Source organism: Amblyraja radiata, chromosome 1 (assembly GCF_010909765.2).
Source record: "Amblyraja radiata isolate CabotCenter1 chromosome 1, sAmbRad1.1.pri, whole genome shotgun sequence".
NCBI classification, from domain to species: Eukaryota; Metazoa; Chordata; class Chondrichthyes; order Rajiformes; family Rajidae; genus Amblyraja; species Amblyraja radiata.
Genome location: NC_045956.1, coordinates 101,807,490 through 101,824,639, shown reverse-complemented (window position 1 = coordinate 101,824,639; position 17,150 = coordinate 101,807,490). Strand labels below are relative to the sequence as shown.

Here is a 17,150-nt window from a genome sequence, read left to right as displayed (position 1 = left end):
ACCTGCGAGGTTGACAGGTTCTATTTCCACAGATGCTGTCTAACCTCCTGAGCTTTTCCAACACTTGGTATTTTTATTTCAGTATATGCTATTAGGCACATTATTATTTTGCCACTATTATTCTAATAATTAGTGTCTATGCAAATTATATCAGTAATATTTTAAATGTAGTGTAGATTAAAAAAATTGCAACATTCATTTTCATATTCTACAAAATATTTATTTTGTGCTAATGAGAGAACTTTAAGAGGAAACTGGATTGAAAATCTTCATTATATTTAGCATTAATGATTTCTAAACATATTTACAATTGGGCATTCAGTGACTTTATGGAATCGAAGAAGTTACAGCACAGAATCATGAACCAAAATGGTCGGTGAATATGGATTTCACACAGCAAGGTGATGCTTTATTTTACAAAACATAAATTTAACCAACTTTTTGTTTAGGTACAGTGCGGAAATAGGCCCTTCGACCCACCAAGTCCAGGCTGACCAGCAATCCCTGGCACTAGCACTATGCGACACATTCTGGATAATTTACATTCTACCAAAGCCAATTAACCTACAAACCTGTACGTCTTTGGAGTGTTGGAGGAATCCGGAGAAAACCCATACGGTCACAGGGAGAACGTATACACTCCATACAGATAGCACAAGTAGTCGGGATCGAACCTGGGTCTCTGGCACTGTAAGGCAGCGACTCTACCGCTACACCACCATGCCAATTTAAGAGTCAATAGTGTTTTATTGTCATGTGCCCCAGATAGCACAATAAAATTCTTACTTGCAACAACGCAACAGAATATGTAAACATAGTGCACTGTAAACACTATAATAAATGTGAAAAAAGTGTCAGTGTGTGTATACACAGACGCACACACACACATGCGCACTTACGTACACATGAAAAACAAGTAAACACCAATAGTGCAATAATAGTCTATGTAGTTCAGACCTTATTGGAGATTGCAGTATTTAATAACCTGATGGCTATAGGGAAAAAGCTGTTCCTTAACCTGGATGTTACATTTTTCAGGCTCCTGTACCTTCTTCCCAACGGCAGGGGTGAAATGAGTGTGTGGCCAGGGTGGTGTGGGTCTCTCTTGAAGCTGGCTCGCTTTTTGAGGCTTCGACACCTGTATATCCCTTTGATGATGGGGAGATCAGAACCCACGATGGACTGGGCAGTGTGACCTTTGACAAATGATCATTTATCCAATTAAGACAATACTAAATGTATATATCATAATGCTGATGAAAACTGCTTATATAAAAATAAACTGCTCAACTCCTATATTTAATTCAAGGAATCTGATTCCATTGTCCTTCTCGGACATGAGGTAAAATATTTTGGGAATAATTAAAGGATTTACTAAGATAAAGAATATGTCGACCCAGGTCACCAATATAGATATCCTTGGAGGAAGGCTACTGGGGGAGGGGAAAAAGGTAAATATGGAGAGCAGGGCTTTTGCATGAGCCTTAAGGTCACATAGTGCCCTCCATAATGTGTGGGACAAAAAATCATCATTTATTTATTTGCCCCTGTACTCCACAATTTGAGATTTGTAATAGAAAAAATCACATGTGGTAAAAGTGCACATTGTCAGATTTTCTTAAAGGCCATTTTTATACATTTAGGTTTCACCATGTAGAAATTACAGCTGTGTTTATACATAGTCCCCCCCATTTCAGGGCACCCTAATGTTCAGGACACAGCAATGTCATTGTAAATGAAAGTAGTCATGTTTAGTATTTTATTGCATATCCTTTGCATGCAATGACTGCTTGAAGTCTGTGATTCATGGACATCACCAGCTGCTAGGTGTCTTCTCTGGTGATGCTCTGCCAGGCCTGTATTGCAGCCATCTTTAGCTTATGCTTGTTTTAGGGGCAAATCCCTTTCAGTTTTCTCTTTAGCATATTAAAGGCATGCTCAATTGGGTTCAGATCAGGTGATTGACTTGGCCCCTCAAAAATTGACCAATTTTTAGCTTTGAAAAATTCCTTTGTTGCTTTAGCATTATGTTTGGGATCATTGTCTTGCTATAGAATGAACCGCCGGCCAATGAGTTTTGAGGCATTTGTTTGAACTTGAGCAGATAGGATATGTCTATACACTTCAGAATTCATTATGCTACTACCATCAGCAGTTGTATCATCAATTAAGATAAGTGAGCCAGTACCTTCAGCAGCCATACATGCCCAGGCCATAACAACCCCACCACCGTGTTTCACAGATGTGATGGTATGCTTTGGATCTTGGGCAGTTCCTTCTCTCCCCCATACTTTGCTCTTGCCATCACTCCCATATGTTAATCTTCGTCTCATCTGTCGACAAGACCGTTTACCAGAACTGTGGTTGCTCTTTTAAGTACTTCTGGGCAAACTGTAACCATTATATAAATATATACATCATGGCCGTCCGAAGGGGGAGTGCGCTGGGTGCGACCGCACCCCCCTTATTTTCCCTTAAGAAAAAAGTCACCCAAAAAAATAAAAAATCGTGGAAAAAAAAATAAAAATCAATGTTTCCACTTTGGAAACGGCCAGTTCTCTGTTCTCTCGTCCCCGGGCGGGAGTGGCTGAATCTGAATCCAACGGCTGTAACTCCAACACCAGTCCACCGCATATTGGAGGAGCAGCACCTCATATTTGCTTGGGTAGTTTACACCCCAGCGGTATGAACATTGGCTTCCCTAATTTCAGGTAGTCCTTGCTTTCTCCCTCCTTCCCCTCCCATTCCCAGCTCTCCCACAGCCTACTGGCTCCGCCTCTTCCTTTCTTTTTCGTTTCCCCCCCCCACCTCCCCCCGCCCGCCGATATCAATCTGAAGAAGGGTCTCGACGCGAAACGTTGCCTATTTCCTTCGCTCCATAGATGCTGCCTCACCGCTGAGTTTCTCCAGCATTTTCGTCGACCCATTCACACAAGTTCTGTTATCCCACTTTCCTCGCCCACTCCCTACACATTAGGGGTAATTTTACAGACAAGTTAACCTACAAAGTCAATGCGTCTTTGTGATATGGGAGGAAACCCACACGCTTGCAGGGAGAATGTGCAAATTCAACACAGACAGTGCCCAAGAACAGGATCGAACACAGATTTCTGGTTTGTGAGGCAGGAAGTCTACCAGCTGTGCCACTATATTTTGTTTTCCAACACAAAAAAAATTATAAGTTGATAACTTTGGTTACTAAAAAAATGAAAATATCAATTTTCAGTTTTAAATCTCCAAGTGACGCTATGTCCCCCATTACAGCTACTGTATGTTTTAATTAAGTTCACGACTATGGGGCAGTACATTGGCCATAAAGTTGCTGCCTAAAAGTGCCAGAGACCCGGAATTGATCCTGAATATGGGTGCTGTCTGTATAGAGTTTTCAACTTTTCCCTTTGATCGCATGGGTTTTCTCCACGTGCTCTTGTTTCCTTCCACATTCCAAAGGTGTGCAGGAACCTATTTCAGACCCAACCCAAAACGTAATATTTTCCTTTTGTTCAGAGATTCTGTCTGATCTGTTGAGTTACTCCAGCTTTTTGCTTAAGTCCAAGTCAAGAGTCAAGAGAGTTTTATTGTCATGTGTCCCAGATAGTTCAATGAAATTCTTGCTTGCTGCACTACAACAAAATATGTAAACATAATACAGAACAGGAGATAAAAGTTCAGTGTGTTTATATACCATAGACCATATATATATATACACAATAAATAAACAGATAAAATGCAATAGGCTGTTGTTGTTAAGCCCTTCACCACCTCCAGTTTAAATTCTATTTAGAATATTTATGGAGAACCAGGAAACCAGAAGCAAGAGTTACTCCAGATCCAGGGTCAGGGAGTGATTCTGCGTTGGTTTTCAGCGGTCGTGGCGAGGCGGCGACCAGACAGCAATGGCCGCCAGATCTCCCACAATTCAAAGCGATGGAGAAATTGCCCAGCGCCGACCAGTTGCCGTGGCAGTGCGCATGAGCAGGGCTGCCGATGATGTGCGGGCCGTTGATTGCGCATGTGCAGTGGGAGGATGTGCTGGCCATATCAGTGTGCATGTGCAAGGCGGCCTGCTGTGCTGGTGGATGAGGAGCGAGCGGAGACCCGTACATGGATACGGATGGAGGGTGGAGACGGAGATTGACAGACAGAGAGAGAGAGAGAGATAGAGAGGGGGGCCCACCCAGAGTTGAACGGCAGGTGTCCTGCCTTGGCCAGAGGCCCCCTAGATTTTGAGTCCCTAGGCTTCAACCTATGAAGCCTAGTGGTAAATCTGGCTCTGCGAGGCCCCCCTAGATCTCGAGGCCTTAAGCTTAAGCTTTTCAAGCTTATGCGTAGATCCGGCCTTGCGGACTACACAGACATTTTCATCCAGTCCCTGCAAACCTGCACTGTCCCTGCCTGCTTCAAAGTCTCCACTATTGTCCCTGTTCCCAAAAAGGCAAGGATTACTAGTCTTAATGACTACAGGCCTGTCGCTCTGACCTCTGAAGTCATGAAGACCCTTGAAAGACCTGTGCTGGCCCAGCTGAAAAATATCTCAAACCCTCTGCTGGACTCTCTGCAGTTTGCATACCAGGCCAATAGATCAGTAGATGACGCAATCAACCTAGGCCTGCACATCATCCTCCAGCACCTAGACCGCCAGGGGACCTATGCGAGGATTTTGTTTGTGGATTTTAGCTCTGCATTCAACACCATTTTGCCACAGCTATTACACTCTAAACTCTCCCAGTTGACTGTGCCTGAACCCCTCTGTCAGTGGAACAACAACTTCCAGACAGACAGGAAGCAGCATGTGAGGCTGGGAAAGCACATCTTGGACCCGCAGACCCTCAGCATAGGAGCACCGGAAGGCTGCATACTCTCTCCTCTCCTCTACTCTCTCTTCACCAACGACTGCATCTCCACTCACTCCTCTGTCAAGCTTCTCAAATTTGCGGATGACACAACCCTGATTGGACTGATCCAGGATGGGGAGGAATCTGCCTACAGACAGGAAGTGTCACAGCTGACGTCCTGTTGCCATCACAACAACCTGGAGCTCAATGCTCTTAAGATTGTGGAATTGATTGTAGACTTTAGGAGAGCTCCCCTCCCCTCACCCCACTCACCATCAACACACCACAGTCACATCTGTGGAGTATTTTAAGTTCCTTGGAACCATCATCTCCAAGGACCTTATATGGGGGGCCACCATCAATTCCACAGTCAAAAAGGCCCAACAGAGGATGTACTTCTTGCGGCAGCTGAGGAAACACAATCTGCCACAGGCAATGATGGTCCAGTTTTATTCTGCCACCGTAGAGTCTGTTCTCACCTTCGCCATCATGGTCTGGTTTGGCTCAACCACCAAGCATGACATCTGTAGGCTGCAGCGAAACGTTCGTTCAGCTGAGAAGGTTTTGTTGGCTGCAGCAATTGATGAACTGTACACTGCAAGGGCCAGGAAGCGGGCGGGTAAGATCATATCTGAGCCCTCTCACCCTGGGCACAAACTCTTTGAAGCACTTCCCTGGAAGGCAACTCTGGACAGTCAAAGCCACCACAGCCAGACATAAAAACAGCTTTTTTCCTCGAGCAGTAGCTCTACTCAATAACCAAAAGTCTGTAGCATCATTTTGCTCTGGTATTTTATTTTATTCACATGTTTAAACTATAATCTTTTATTATTAACTGTTTTAATGTTTTATGTTTTATTCTTAACGGTTTCCTGTTTGTCGTGTTGTTACTTGCGAGCGAGCACCAAGGCAAAATACTTGTGTGTGTGTGTGTACATACGTGGCCAATAAACTTATTCATTCGTTAAGGAGGCAATTAAACACACCTGAGCAATTACAAACACATGTGAAGCCACGTGTCCCAAGCATTATGGTGCCCTGGAATGGGGGGGCTATGTATAAACACTGCTATAATTTCTGCATGGTCAAACCAAAATGTATAAAAATACCCTTTATGCCCCATTTCAGCTGGTTCATCAGGGATATACATACACAGAAGATGTGAATATTTAGATCACAAGAAGGGGCGGCACGGTGGCGTAGCGGTAGAGGTACTGCCTTACAGCGCCGGAGACCCTTGTTCGATTCTGACTACGGGTGCTGTCTGTACGGAGTTTGTACGTTTTCCCCGTGACCTATGTTGGTTTTATATGGGATCTTCGGTTTCCTCCCACACTCCAAAGACGTACAGTTTTGTAGGTTAATTGGCTTGGTATAATTGTATAAATATAAAAATGTATAATAGTCCCTAGTGTGTGTAGGGCAGCGTTAATGTGCGGGGATCACTGACTCGGTGGGCCGTAGGGCCTGTTTCCGCACTGTATCTCTAAAAAAAATAATTAAAAAACTATTATTACAATTCAATATTCTCTTATTGAACACATAAACATTGAGTCACAAAGTTAAACCTAGGTGATTTGAGCCATAAATGTAATATTGAGTGAGAATGAAGGTACTGGATCCAAGTGGCTATTTATGACATTACTGAGCTATAGAGCTGCAAGTATAAATATAGAAGGATTAGTGTTAACTTTTTAATGCAAGTAAAAGTATTGAGAGACATGGGTCGTTCGTTATTGTTTATTTCTCTTGCTGCCCAGAGTTAAGTAATGGTAGCTATGAGATTAGGACAAAAGTGAGACTAAAAATTTGAATCATTTTTGAACATCACAGATTGTTGAGGGTAGGTGCTAGCTCTTGGTCGAATGGGCCAAAGTGCTAGCTGTCGAGGCCCACAGTGAGTTGCTAAAATAGCTGCAATGATATTTGACTGAGTGCCGAACATCTAAAATGCATTTGCTGCATTGGAAAGGTATTACAGCTAAATAATGCAACACATTTATCAATTCAGCTTGAGTGCCTTTTACTTTAAAAGAAAATGCCAGAAGTGATTTCTTCCAATGTGCACAAGGCTGTTAATGTTTCATGTGTGTATATTTTATATATTATATTTATGATTTCAACTGCATTTTACAAAATAACAACTATATTTTAATTATTTTTAATGTTACACTGCAATAAATCTAATTTTAAGTTATTTTGAAGATATGTAATGACCACAGATGTAACAAATTATTTTGTAATTTAAGACTGGTGATTGCTGAGATACATTCAGTGACAAAAATAGGTGCATCTTTATACTAAATCTGACAAAGATTCTGAGGAAAATTTAGGTATCTGGAATATGATTCTGATCACTGCAAAATGTTCCCCCTTTTACTAAGGTTGTGTCTATGAATTTAGATCTGATGGAAAGATTCAATTCTTATTCTCCCCACTAGATACAAAAAACCCATCTTACTTTGGAAAAGAAGTCAATGGAAATGTCCATGAAAAACATTGTCAGGTTTAATGGCCAAGTATTTATTGGCCCAAATCGTCCATGACTTTTGCCCACTCCCAAGCATGGTGTGAAGTTAAGCTTTGTTGCTGTGTTGCTCATTCAGCAAAAGCAGCTTCTAACCCCAGATCTTCTGGTTCAAAAGAGAGTTGTCAGATGAATTCTTTGGAGGAGAGGGTTGCCCTATCAAATTGGGGTAAACAATCTATCCCCGTGCGTCTTGGAGCATCGAAGATCGAGAGTAGATGCTATTCAAAGGTATATAATATTGCTGAGTTTTGACTGGGTTTATGTTGAGACGTTTCACTGGTGGCCGAGCCTACATCAAGGGGACATTAAATTACTAGCACCTCATCTTATTTCTAAAAATGCCTTGGAAGGTAGTACATCTCTGGATTTCTGTGCATCTGAGGGTGATGGAGGCCAAATTATTAGAAGTATTCAAGGTGTTGATTGATAAATATTTGAAAGATCGAGGGATTGAAGCCAATGAGGTGTGGACAAGTTGGGCCGGAGGGCCTGTTCCCACAATGCATGACTCGATGACCTGGAAACTATTGTCACTGACACAAAAATGCCCATAATTCTGGCCACACAAAAAAACTGAACACAAAAAAACATCTAACTAATCATGGCATATGACTTATTTAGTCGGGTGTCTGAAAGAATATTTGTAGCTTTTTTCTTGGAAATTAATTATTACCTTTAGAAACACAATGGCTACCAAATGCTTTGTTAAAAAGAAGCTTTGAAATCATTTTAAAAAGTAGCATTGTGTGTGGGAGATGTATTACCATCTCAATGAATACAAATTCTCGGGCAAAATTTGACTTTTAATAAATAATACATTATTTTGCTTAAGTGCTATTGTGCTAAAGAAAATCTTTTATTGCAGAGACTAGCACCGTGATGCTTAGTTTAAATAATAGATTTACAGCACAATGTCAGCCCTAACATCTTGTAAAGTTAATGTATCAAAAACATGTTGCATTATCAAGTCACTCTGTCAGCTTATTATCTTTAGTTTTCTCTCATAGGCATTCCTTCTCTGCATGAGCTAGTTCTTTAGTTTTAAATAAGTTTCATTTTCTTCTGGCTCACAGGCTCAAAATATGTTGGGGCTTTTTAATTCTTATTCAAGAATCTTCACATAGATGATGAACAAACTTTGAATTTAAACTGCAGAGATGAACAAGTGAGACTCTGCTCTAAAATTTCAAGCAGACTTAAGTGAAAAGAATTTGTACCATATTATTATACCTGTTATTCAGTGCCATTGTATGGTGCAAGATTTAGCATTAAATTGTGTGCACAAAGCATGGAGCGTCTTTTGTAAGAAAAATTGTTCCATGACTGAATTTTAATCACTTAGAGTGAAACCTGGGGCATCCATCCAACTGTTTACTCCAACATTGAGTTTGAATGTGATCGTTGGTAATATACTTCAAAACCTGAGTAGATAATCAAATTTAAGCCTTGGATTATGGTAGTTCATGTATGCCACTGAACATCTGATTTATTCAAAGTCAGCTGGTCCCAAATCTTTATTTATCCTGGCAGGGTTTAACAGTACCCACACATTATTGAGAAAGTAGCTATTCATCCAACATTATTATTATCTTCCCTATTTTGTGGAGGTCAGCAGTCTACTAAATAAAACTAACTGACTGTGCTGTCTCAGTGAATGTATTGAGAGAGTTGGGTTAGACTGGAGTTCAGGAGCTTGAGAGTAGCTTCATCTTGCATAATTCTGCTGCGGCTGGAGAAGAATTTAACCAGTAAATTAAGGTTTTTTTCCCTGTGTACCGTGTGTGTGTTTTAAATGACGTTGACTTTGAATTCTGAACCTCAAACATACGAATGAGTCGTAACTTAAAGAATCATTCAATGTGGTAATTTTGCTTGAGATTGAAATAAAATTAAAATAGAGTCATTTGTGGACTGATATATTTTCAAACTTGTTAAGTTTTGGGCCTCAATTTGGTTTTAATATCATGGTGAGGCTAATCAGGCCCGGTGTTGTTTCACTGTAATCGCACGCTACAAATACTGATAAACAGATACACACTATACACAGGAAAAGCTTAATTTACTGGTTAGATTCTTCTGCAACCACTGCAGAATTATGTAAGATGAGGTCACTCTCAAGCTCTTGAACTACAGCCTGACCCAATTATCTCAATGCTTTTGCTGAATGACCTTGGTGGTTGGGACAGAAAGCTATGTAGCCAAATTTGACAAAAAAGGTAGCACTTTAATGGAAGCATTACATTTCACATGTATCATTAGTTCAAGTAGGTAGATAAAAATGTGGCGTTCAGAAATTCAACTTATATTAATAAATTAAGATATTATTATTTCATAGCTGTATGGATCTAAGTCACAAATGACCCATGATCCCATTGAAGGGCAGAAAAGGTGTGAAAATTTACAAGACCTTCTCCTGTTACTGTTCATATGTGTCAGTTAATTGAAGCAAGAAGCAGTCCGTAGTTAAATGGCAATATTCAAGAGTTGCTGCAATGCCACTGACGTTAGAAAATGACAATTCTCTGCCTGCCTCTCATTGTTATGTGTACAATATTGTGGTTGCTTAATTAACGGGTCAGATCCAAACTTAAACACACCATTTATATTTGGACATTAGGTTATTAGGGCAATTAACTTTACAGTAGTAGTTAGTTGTGCTAATCAGCATCTGGTTCTGTAAAGAAATACAAATATTGTCTTGTTCCTTCACAGAGTTTAATTTTTTTCAGTTTTCCCTTCTGACTTCATTAAATCCAGTCTTCATTATTTCTCAATGCTTCTAGTTTTACAATGAAATCATCCTCTTTATTTCAAACCCTTGTGTGTGTACTTCCCAATCTTGAAATCATTTTAGTTAATGAGATAACGCTATAATTAACCTGCGCATTAGATCCCAGGCACTATGAATCCCTTGCGGGGCTATTATCAGCTTGCACTATGACTATTTTTGTGGGCAAATATTGTTTTAAATATGCTAAGTACCAGGACAAGTGTAACAAAATCTTTGTGCTTTGAAGTCCTGCTGTAGCAAAATCTAGCCATGTGATGGCAGTATCATATAATCCCAGAGTGTGCTTGTATACAGGTTTACAAGAAACAAGATACATACAAGATACATTTATTTGTCACATGTACCAATTGGTACAGTGAAATGTGTGGTCACCATACAGCCATACGAATAATAAAGAGCACAGAACACGATAGTCTTTAACACAGACATCCCGCACAGCGGGATCAAAGTTTACCACTGTGAGGGAAGGCTCCAAAATTCAGTCATCCTCCTCTGTTGTCCTCCCGTGGTCGGGGGGGGGGGGGCCTCCCGAACCCCCCGCTGTCGCCGCTTTGGGGGGCCCGATGTTCAGGCCCGCTCGCCGGGGTGATGGAAATCCGACGTCGGGACTTGAGGACATCCTCAACGGCTTGGACATCCGAATCGGCCACCTTCTACCGGAGTCCGCGGCTCCCAAAGTCCACAGGCCGCGCTGGTCGGAGATTCAACGCTGGCGGCCCTCGGCAAAGGGCCCCAGATCTCCGCGACGTTGAAGTCAGCGCCGCCCGCGCTGGAAGCTCTACGAACCACAGCTCCGATGTTGAAGCAGTTTATATCATAGTTTGGATTCATCTTTAAAGTGACAATAAGTGCATTTTGTTTCAGTAGTTCTTTGAAATTAGGATGCATTCACCTTTAGAATTTTGTTTAGCAGATTTGTGGTCTCTGCAATAACGTGACACTAAAACTGGATTATAAATGTGAAATCAGATGGTTGACGACCCTTATAGAGTCATTGAGAGATACAGTGTGGAAACAGGCCCTTCGGCCCAACTTCCCCCACACTGGCCAACATGTCCCAGCTACACTAGTCCCACCTGTCGGCATTTGGTCAATATCCCTCCAAACCTGTCCTGCCCATTTACCTGCCTAACTGTTTTCTAAATGTTGGGATAGTCCCTTCCTCAACTACCTCCTCTGGCACCTTGTTCCATGCACCCACCACCCTTTGTATGAAAAGGGTGGTGGGTGCATTTCTATTCAATCTTTTCCCCTTCACCTTAAACCTATGTCCTCTGGTCCTCGATTCACCTACTGTGTGCAATTTTCAGCTGGTGAGTAATTCTGGGCTGATGTTTTCAATCAGGGGTTGTAGTGAAAACTGGTGAAGAAAAGTCTGCTCTTTACAAATCCTAATTTTAGAGGGACAAATGTGCCCATATACCTGCCCAGCCTTCAGCTGTATCCAACCAAGGAAATGAAATTGAGCAAACGATTACTAAGCTTCAGAAAATACTGTCCGCAGTCCTATTTTAAATAGAGAAATGGAGATTACATTAAACTCTCCTGTATAATTGTTGTTGTATTTGTTGGGTAGTGTGATAGTTTATTGATTTCAATAATAGAAGGTTTCACATGCAGTACTAAGAAATATTCTTTCTCAAATTGATTGCTAAATATTTATTTTCAACTGTAAAATGTTATATTTCCTCAGTCAGTTGCCATCTACAAATGTACCCTTCATGATTGTGCTTTATTCGGGATTGTTAACTCTGTGAGAGCTTAAGTATTTGGTTTATTTACAGATGTCAGATGGCCTTCAATGATGGTTAGTTTTCCCAGTTTGAGCCTGTACCAACTCTTTGTCGAACCTGACGAAAGGAACTCTTTAAATACAAACTAGTTGATTAAAAATAAAAGAATTTTGTTCTAAAAAGCAGATGGTGCTGAGACCAAGTCAATTTTAATTGTGTTGCTGGAAGATTACAATGTTATATTAATTGTTTCCCAATTGTTTTAAATGGCAGTGTTTTGCTGTGCGTTCCCTGGGATGGGTGGAAATGGCAGAGGAAGACCTGGCACCTGGAAAGAGCAGCGTCGCTGTGAACAACTGCATTCGACAGCTCTCCTACTGCAAAAATGACATCAGGGATACCGTTGGGATTTGGGGAGAGGTAAGGGAGAGTTACTATCATTCCTGATTACTGTGGGTTTAAGCAGTGCACATTGGTTAGGCCACATTTTGAGTACTGTGTGCAGTTCTGGTCGTCACATTACAGGAAGTATGTGGAGGATTTAGAGAGGGCGCAGAAGAGATTCACCAGGATGCTGCTGAGATTAGAGAGTATTAGCTAAAGGGAGAGGTTGGACAAACTTGGATTGCTTTGCCTGGAACATCTGAGGCTGAGGGGAGACCTGATGGAAGTGTATAAAACGTGAGCTGAGATAGGGTGGACACACAGTCAGATCCTTTCTCCCAAGGTAGAAATGTCAAATGTGAATGGGGGAAGAAAGGACGTGGAAATGCCCCATTCCCAACCAGCAGAGAAGATGACTGCAGCAGCCAGCAAATCCAACCCACTGGTTTCCTCAATACTCTTTTGTATCTGTATCAGCTGGCCTTAAGCTGGATGTTAATAACCCTGGGAGGATGTGTATGCTGAGCCAGAAATAAGTAATTTAATGATGCAAAACCTAATTGTGGAGTTGTCATTTTGGGACTATCAAAAAGGAAGAAGGAGAATAGGAGGGCTGGATTGGTTTATTGAGCAGTGAAACGCCTTCTTTAAATAAATGAGTCTGGGGAAAACCTAACCCATACTCAGGGACTGTAGCAGTTCAAGAAGACGGTTCACTGCTACCTTCTCAAGGCAATATGGGATGGGCAATTAAATGCTGGCTCGGCCTTCAAAACCTACAAACTTTGAATGAATAACAAAAAAAACTAATTTGACAAGATCAATATGGATAAATGGCCCCATAAAATGTGCAGGTGGAGTTTGAATGTCATTCATCACTAATTTGTCAGCCCTTATCTCATTATTTCTCATTTCAATTGTTCAAATTTATTTTACTTTTCTATTTCAGGATTTTTTAAAGCATATTTCCCTGCCATAGAGTCATAGAGATAGTCATAGAATGATACCGTGTGGAAACATAGAAAACATAGGAATTAGGAGCAGGAGTAGGCCTGTCGGCCCTTCGAGCCTGCACCGCCATTCAATATGATCATGGCTGATCATCCAACTCAGTATCCTGTACCTGCCTTCTCTCCATACCCCCTGATCCCTTTAGCCACAAGGGCCACAACTAATTCCCTCTTAAATATAGCCAATGAACTGGCCTCAACTACCTTCTGTGGCAGAGAATTCCAGAGATTCACCACTCTCTGTGTGAAAAATGTTTTCCTCATCTCGGTCCTAAAAGATTTCCCCCTTATCCTTAAACTGTGACCCCTTGTTCTGGACTTCCCCAACATCGGGAACAATCTTCCTGCATCTAGCCTGTCTAACCCCTTAAGAATTTTGTAAGTTTCTATAAGGTCCCCTCTCAATCTTCTAAATTTTAGCGAGTACAAGCCGAGTCTCTCCAGTCTTTCTTCATATGAAAGTCCTGACATCCCAGAAATCAGTCTGGTGAACCTTCTCTGTACTCCCTCTATGGCAAGAATGTCTTTCCTCAGATTAGGAGACCAAAACTGTATGCAATACTCCAGGTGTGGCCTCACCTTTATTATTTACTATTTATATTAATATAGATCATAAAGCAGCGAACGCAAATTTTCACTTTTATGCTGACGACACAGTGATATATTGTTCTGCGTCTACCCCAAATCAGGCTCTCTGTCAGCTCCAAACTGCTTTTAACACTGTGCAACGTAACCTGTGTTATTTAAAACTTGTTTTAATAGCTGACAAGACAAAGCTCATGCTGTTCACTAAAGCTAAATCAAAGCCCTCGGACCTCCCTCCTATCACCACTTTGCAGGGCTCTGTGGTTGAATCTGTGTCTCAATATAAATATCTGGGAATTATAATTGACGATTCTCTCTCTTTTAAACCTCATATCCAGCAACTTGTGAAAAAACTAAAGATAAAATTAGGTTTTTACTTTAGAAACAAATCTTGTTTTTCTTTTGATGCCAAAAAAAGACTTGTTGCTGCAACGTTTATGTCTGTGTTGGACTATGGTGATGTTTTATATATGAATGCATCTTCAAAATGCCTACAGTCTTTGGACACGGTCTACCATGGAGCACTGAGATTTGTTACTAATTTTAAAACCCTCATGCACCACTGCACTTTGTATGCTCAAGTTGGATGGTTTGCCCTGTCCACCCGCAGACTCCATCATTGGCATATCCTTATTTATAAGACTATCCTCAGTGTTCTTCCTTCATACCTGCAGAAGTATGTAATTCGAAAAAGCACAGGAACTTATCAGCTCCGCTCTGAGGACTTGTTCTTACTAACTGTACCTAAAGTCCGTACTGAACTGGGGAAAAGGGCATTTAGTTATGCTGCTCCCTTCGCATGGAACCAGCTGCAGAATGAACTGAAACTTAAGGAGCTGGTTTCTATAAACAGATTTAAATCCCTTCTTAATGATGTTGAAGCGGGCTCTTCTGTCTGTACATGCTTTGTTTGATGATGTTATGACTGTGACTCTATTTATATGTTCTCTGTTGTTAATAAATTATTGTCTGTAACTGTGGAACTGTGCTGCTGCCTGTCTTGGCCAGGACTCTCTTGTAAAAGAGATTTTTAATCTCAATGAGATTTCTCCTGGTTAAATAAAGGTTAAATTTAAAAAATAAAATAAAACCAAGACCCTGTACAACTGCAGTAGAACCTCCCTGCTCCTATACTCAAATCCTTTTGCTATGAAACAGGCCCTTCAGCCCAACTCACCCACACAGGCCACCAATGTCCGAGCTTCACTAGTCCCACTTGCCTGTGCTTGGGCCATATCCCTCCAAGCCTGTCCTATACATGTAACTGTCTAACTGTTTCTTAAACAATGGGATAGTCCCAGCCTCAACTACCTCATCTGGCAGCTTGTTCTATACATCCACCATGCTTTGTGTGAAAAGGTTACCCTTCGGATTCCTATTAACTCTTTTCCCCTTCACCTTGAACCTATGTCCTCTGGTCCTCGATTCCCCTACTCTGGGCAAAGGACTCTGTGCATCTACCTGATCTATTCCTCTCATGATTTTGTTTACCTCTATAAGATCTCCCCTCATCCTCCTGCGCTCCATGGAAAAGAGACCCAGCCTTCTCAACCTCTCCCGATAGCTCACACCCTCTAATCCTGGCATCACCCTCATAAATATTTTCTGAACCCTTTCAAGCTTGACAATATCTTTCCTATAACATGGTGCCCAGAACTGAATATTCTAAATATGGTCTCATCAACATCTTATACAACTGCAACATGAACTCCTAACTTCTATATTCAATACTCTGACTGATGAAGGCTAGTGCCAAAAGCCTTTTTGACCACCTTATCTACCTTAGTTTAGAGATACAGCATGGAATAGGGCTTTCTGCCTAATAGGTCCACACCAAGCAGTGATCCATGCCCACTAACACTATCCTACACCCACTTGGGGGCAATTTAACAATATAGCAAGCCAATTCGTGTACAAAGCTGCACATCTTTGGAGTGTGGGAGAAAACCAGTGTTTCCGGAAAAAACCCACGGGGAGAACGTACAAACTATGTACAGACAGCACCCGTAGTCGGGATTGAACCTGGGTCTCTGGCGCTGTAAGGTGGAAACTCTACCGCTGTGCCACCGTACCACCTTTAGTTCACTTGGTTTTTAGTAGAGATTTTTATTTGACCATAAAAACTTCATAGTTGCAGTTCACAGACATTCCCTCCCTTTCTAGCATTCACTGGGAGTAAATAGTTGTCAAGATGTATCAGCTCACAGAATACAGATAGTAGATTGCAATCCAAAAAAACATAGTATAGCATGGGAGCAAGACCCATGGCCCACAATGTCTGCGTCAATCACAAAACCAATTTAAACTGCACATCTGACTGTAGGTGGTCTATGTCCCTCAATTTGTGTCTACCAAAATGCCTCTTAAAATCCATTATCATATCTGTTTTCACCGTGTGTGTGTGTGTGTGTGTGTGTGTGTGTGTGTGTGTGTGTGTGTGTGTGTGTGTGTGTGTGTCTGTGTGTGTCTGTGTGTGTGTGTGTGTGTGTGTTTAAAAAAAAAAAGCTTATCTTGTAAATCTCCGTTAACCTACCAAACCCTCCCCCACCCACCTCATCTTAAAGCTATGCTCTAGTATTTGACATTTCCATTCCGGGGAAATTTTTAGTGGTGCCTGCAAGAAGTGAACCGGGCTTGAGAGTCGAAAATCAGAAAAGAAACTGCAGATGCTGGAAATCAGAAGTAAAAACAGGCAACAGGTCAGGCAGGGTTTGTGATAAGAGTTTAAGAAGGAACTGCAGATGCTGGAAAATCGAAGGTAGTCAAAAATGCTGGAGAAGCTCAGCGGGTGAGGCAGCATCTATGGAGCGACGGCCCGAAACGTCGCCTATTTCCTTCGCTCCATAGATGCTGCCTCACCCGCTGAGTTTCTTCAGCATTTTTGTCTCCCTTTATGATAAGAATTGAGTTTTTAGTTGAAACACAACTTCTCTTTCCACATGTGCCCCCTGACCTGCTGAATGCTCCGAGGTTTGGGGGAGTTGGTTGACTGATTTTCCAACAGCTTCTTTAGTTTGTAATTTCAAATCAACTAGTACGTTAGTAGGAATTTGAAGCTAAAGCATCTTCGTATTAAGGTAGATGCTTACAATTCATCTTTTTGTTGAATTTCAGGGTAAGGATATGTACCTCATCCTGGAAAATAACATGCTGGATCTAATTGACCCCATGGATCGCACTGTCCTGCATTCTCAGCCAATTGTGAGCATTCGGGTGTGGGGTGTTGGCCGTGACAATGGGCGGTGAGTGATCAGTTTTAAAGAGTTTTGTGTTGTCGAAGTA

General features: G+C 41.4%; 1 protein-coding gene across 13 annotated transcripts in view; it reads left to right on the top strand.

The window, feature by feature from the left end:
• apbb2 (amyloid beta precursor protein binding family B member 2) overlaps positions 1-17,150 on the top strand; it is a 300,906-nt gene that overhangs the window by 194,224 nt on the left and 89,532 nt on the right. For all 13 annotated transcript variants that reach the window (XM_033027647.1, XM_033027584.1, XM_033027573.1 and 10 more), the window contains 2 exons: positions 12,163-12,309; positions 16,983-17,110. In XM_033027647.1, coding sequence (XP_032883538.1) covers positions 12,163-12,309; positions 16,983-17,110 — 275 coding nt within the window. The remainder of the gene's footprint in view (positions 1-12,162; positions 12,310-16,982; positions 17,111-17,150) is intronic.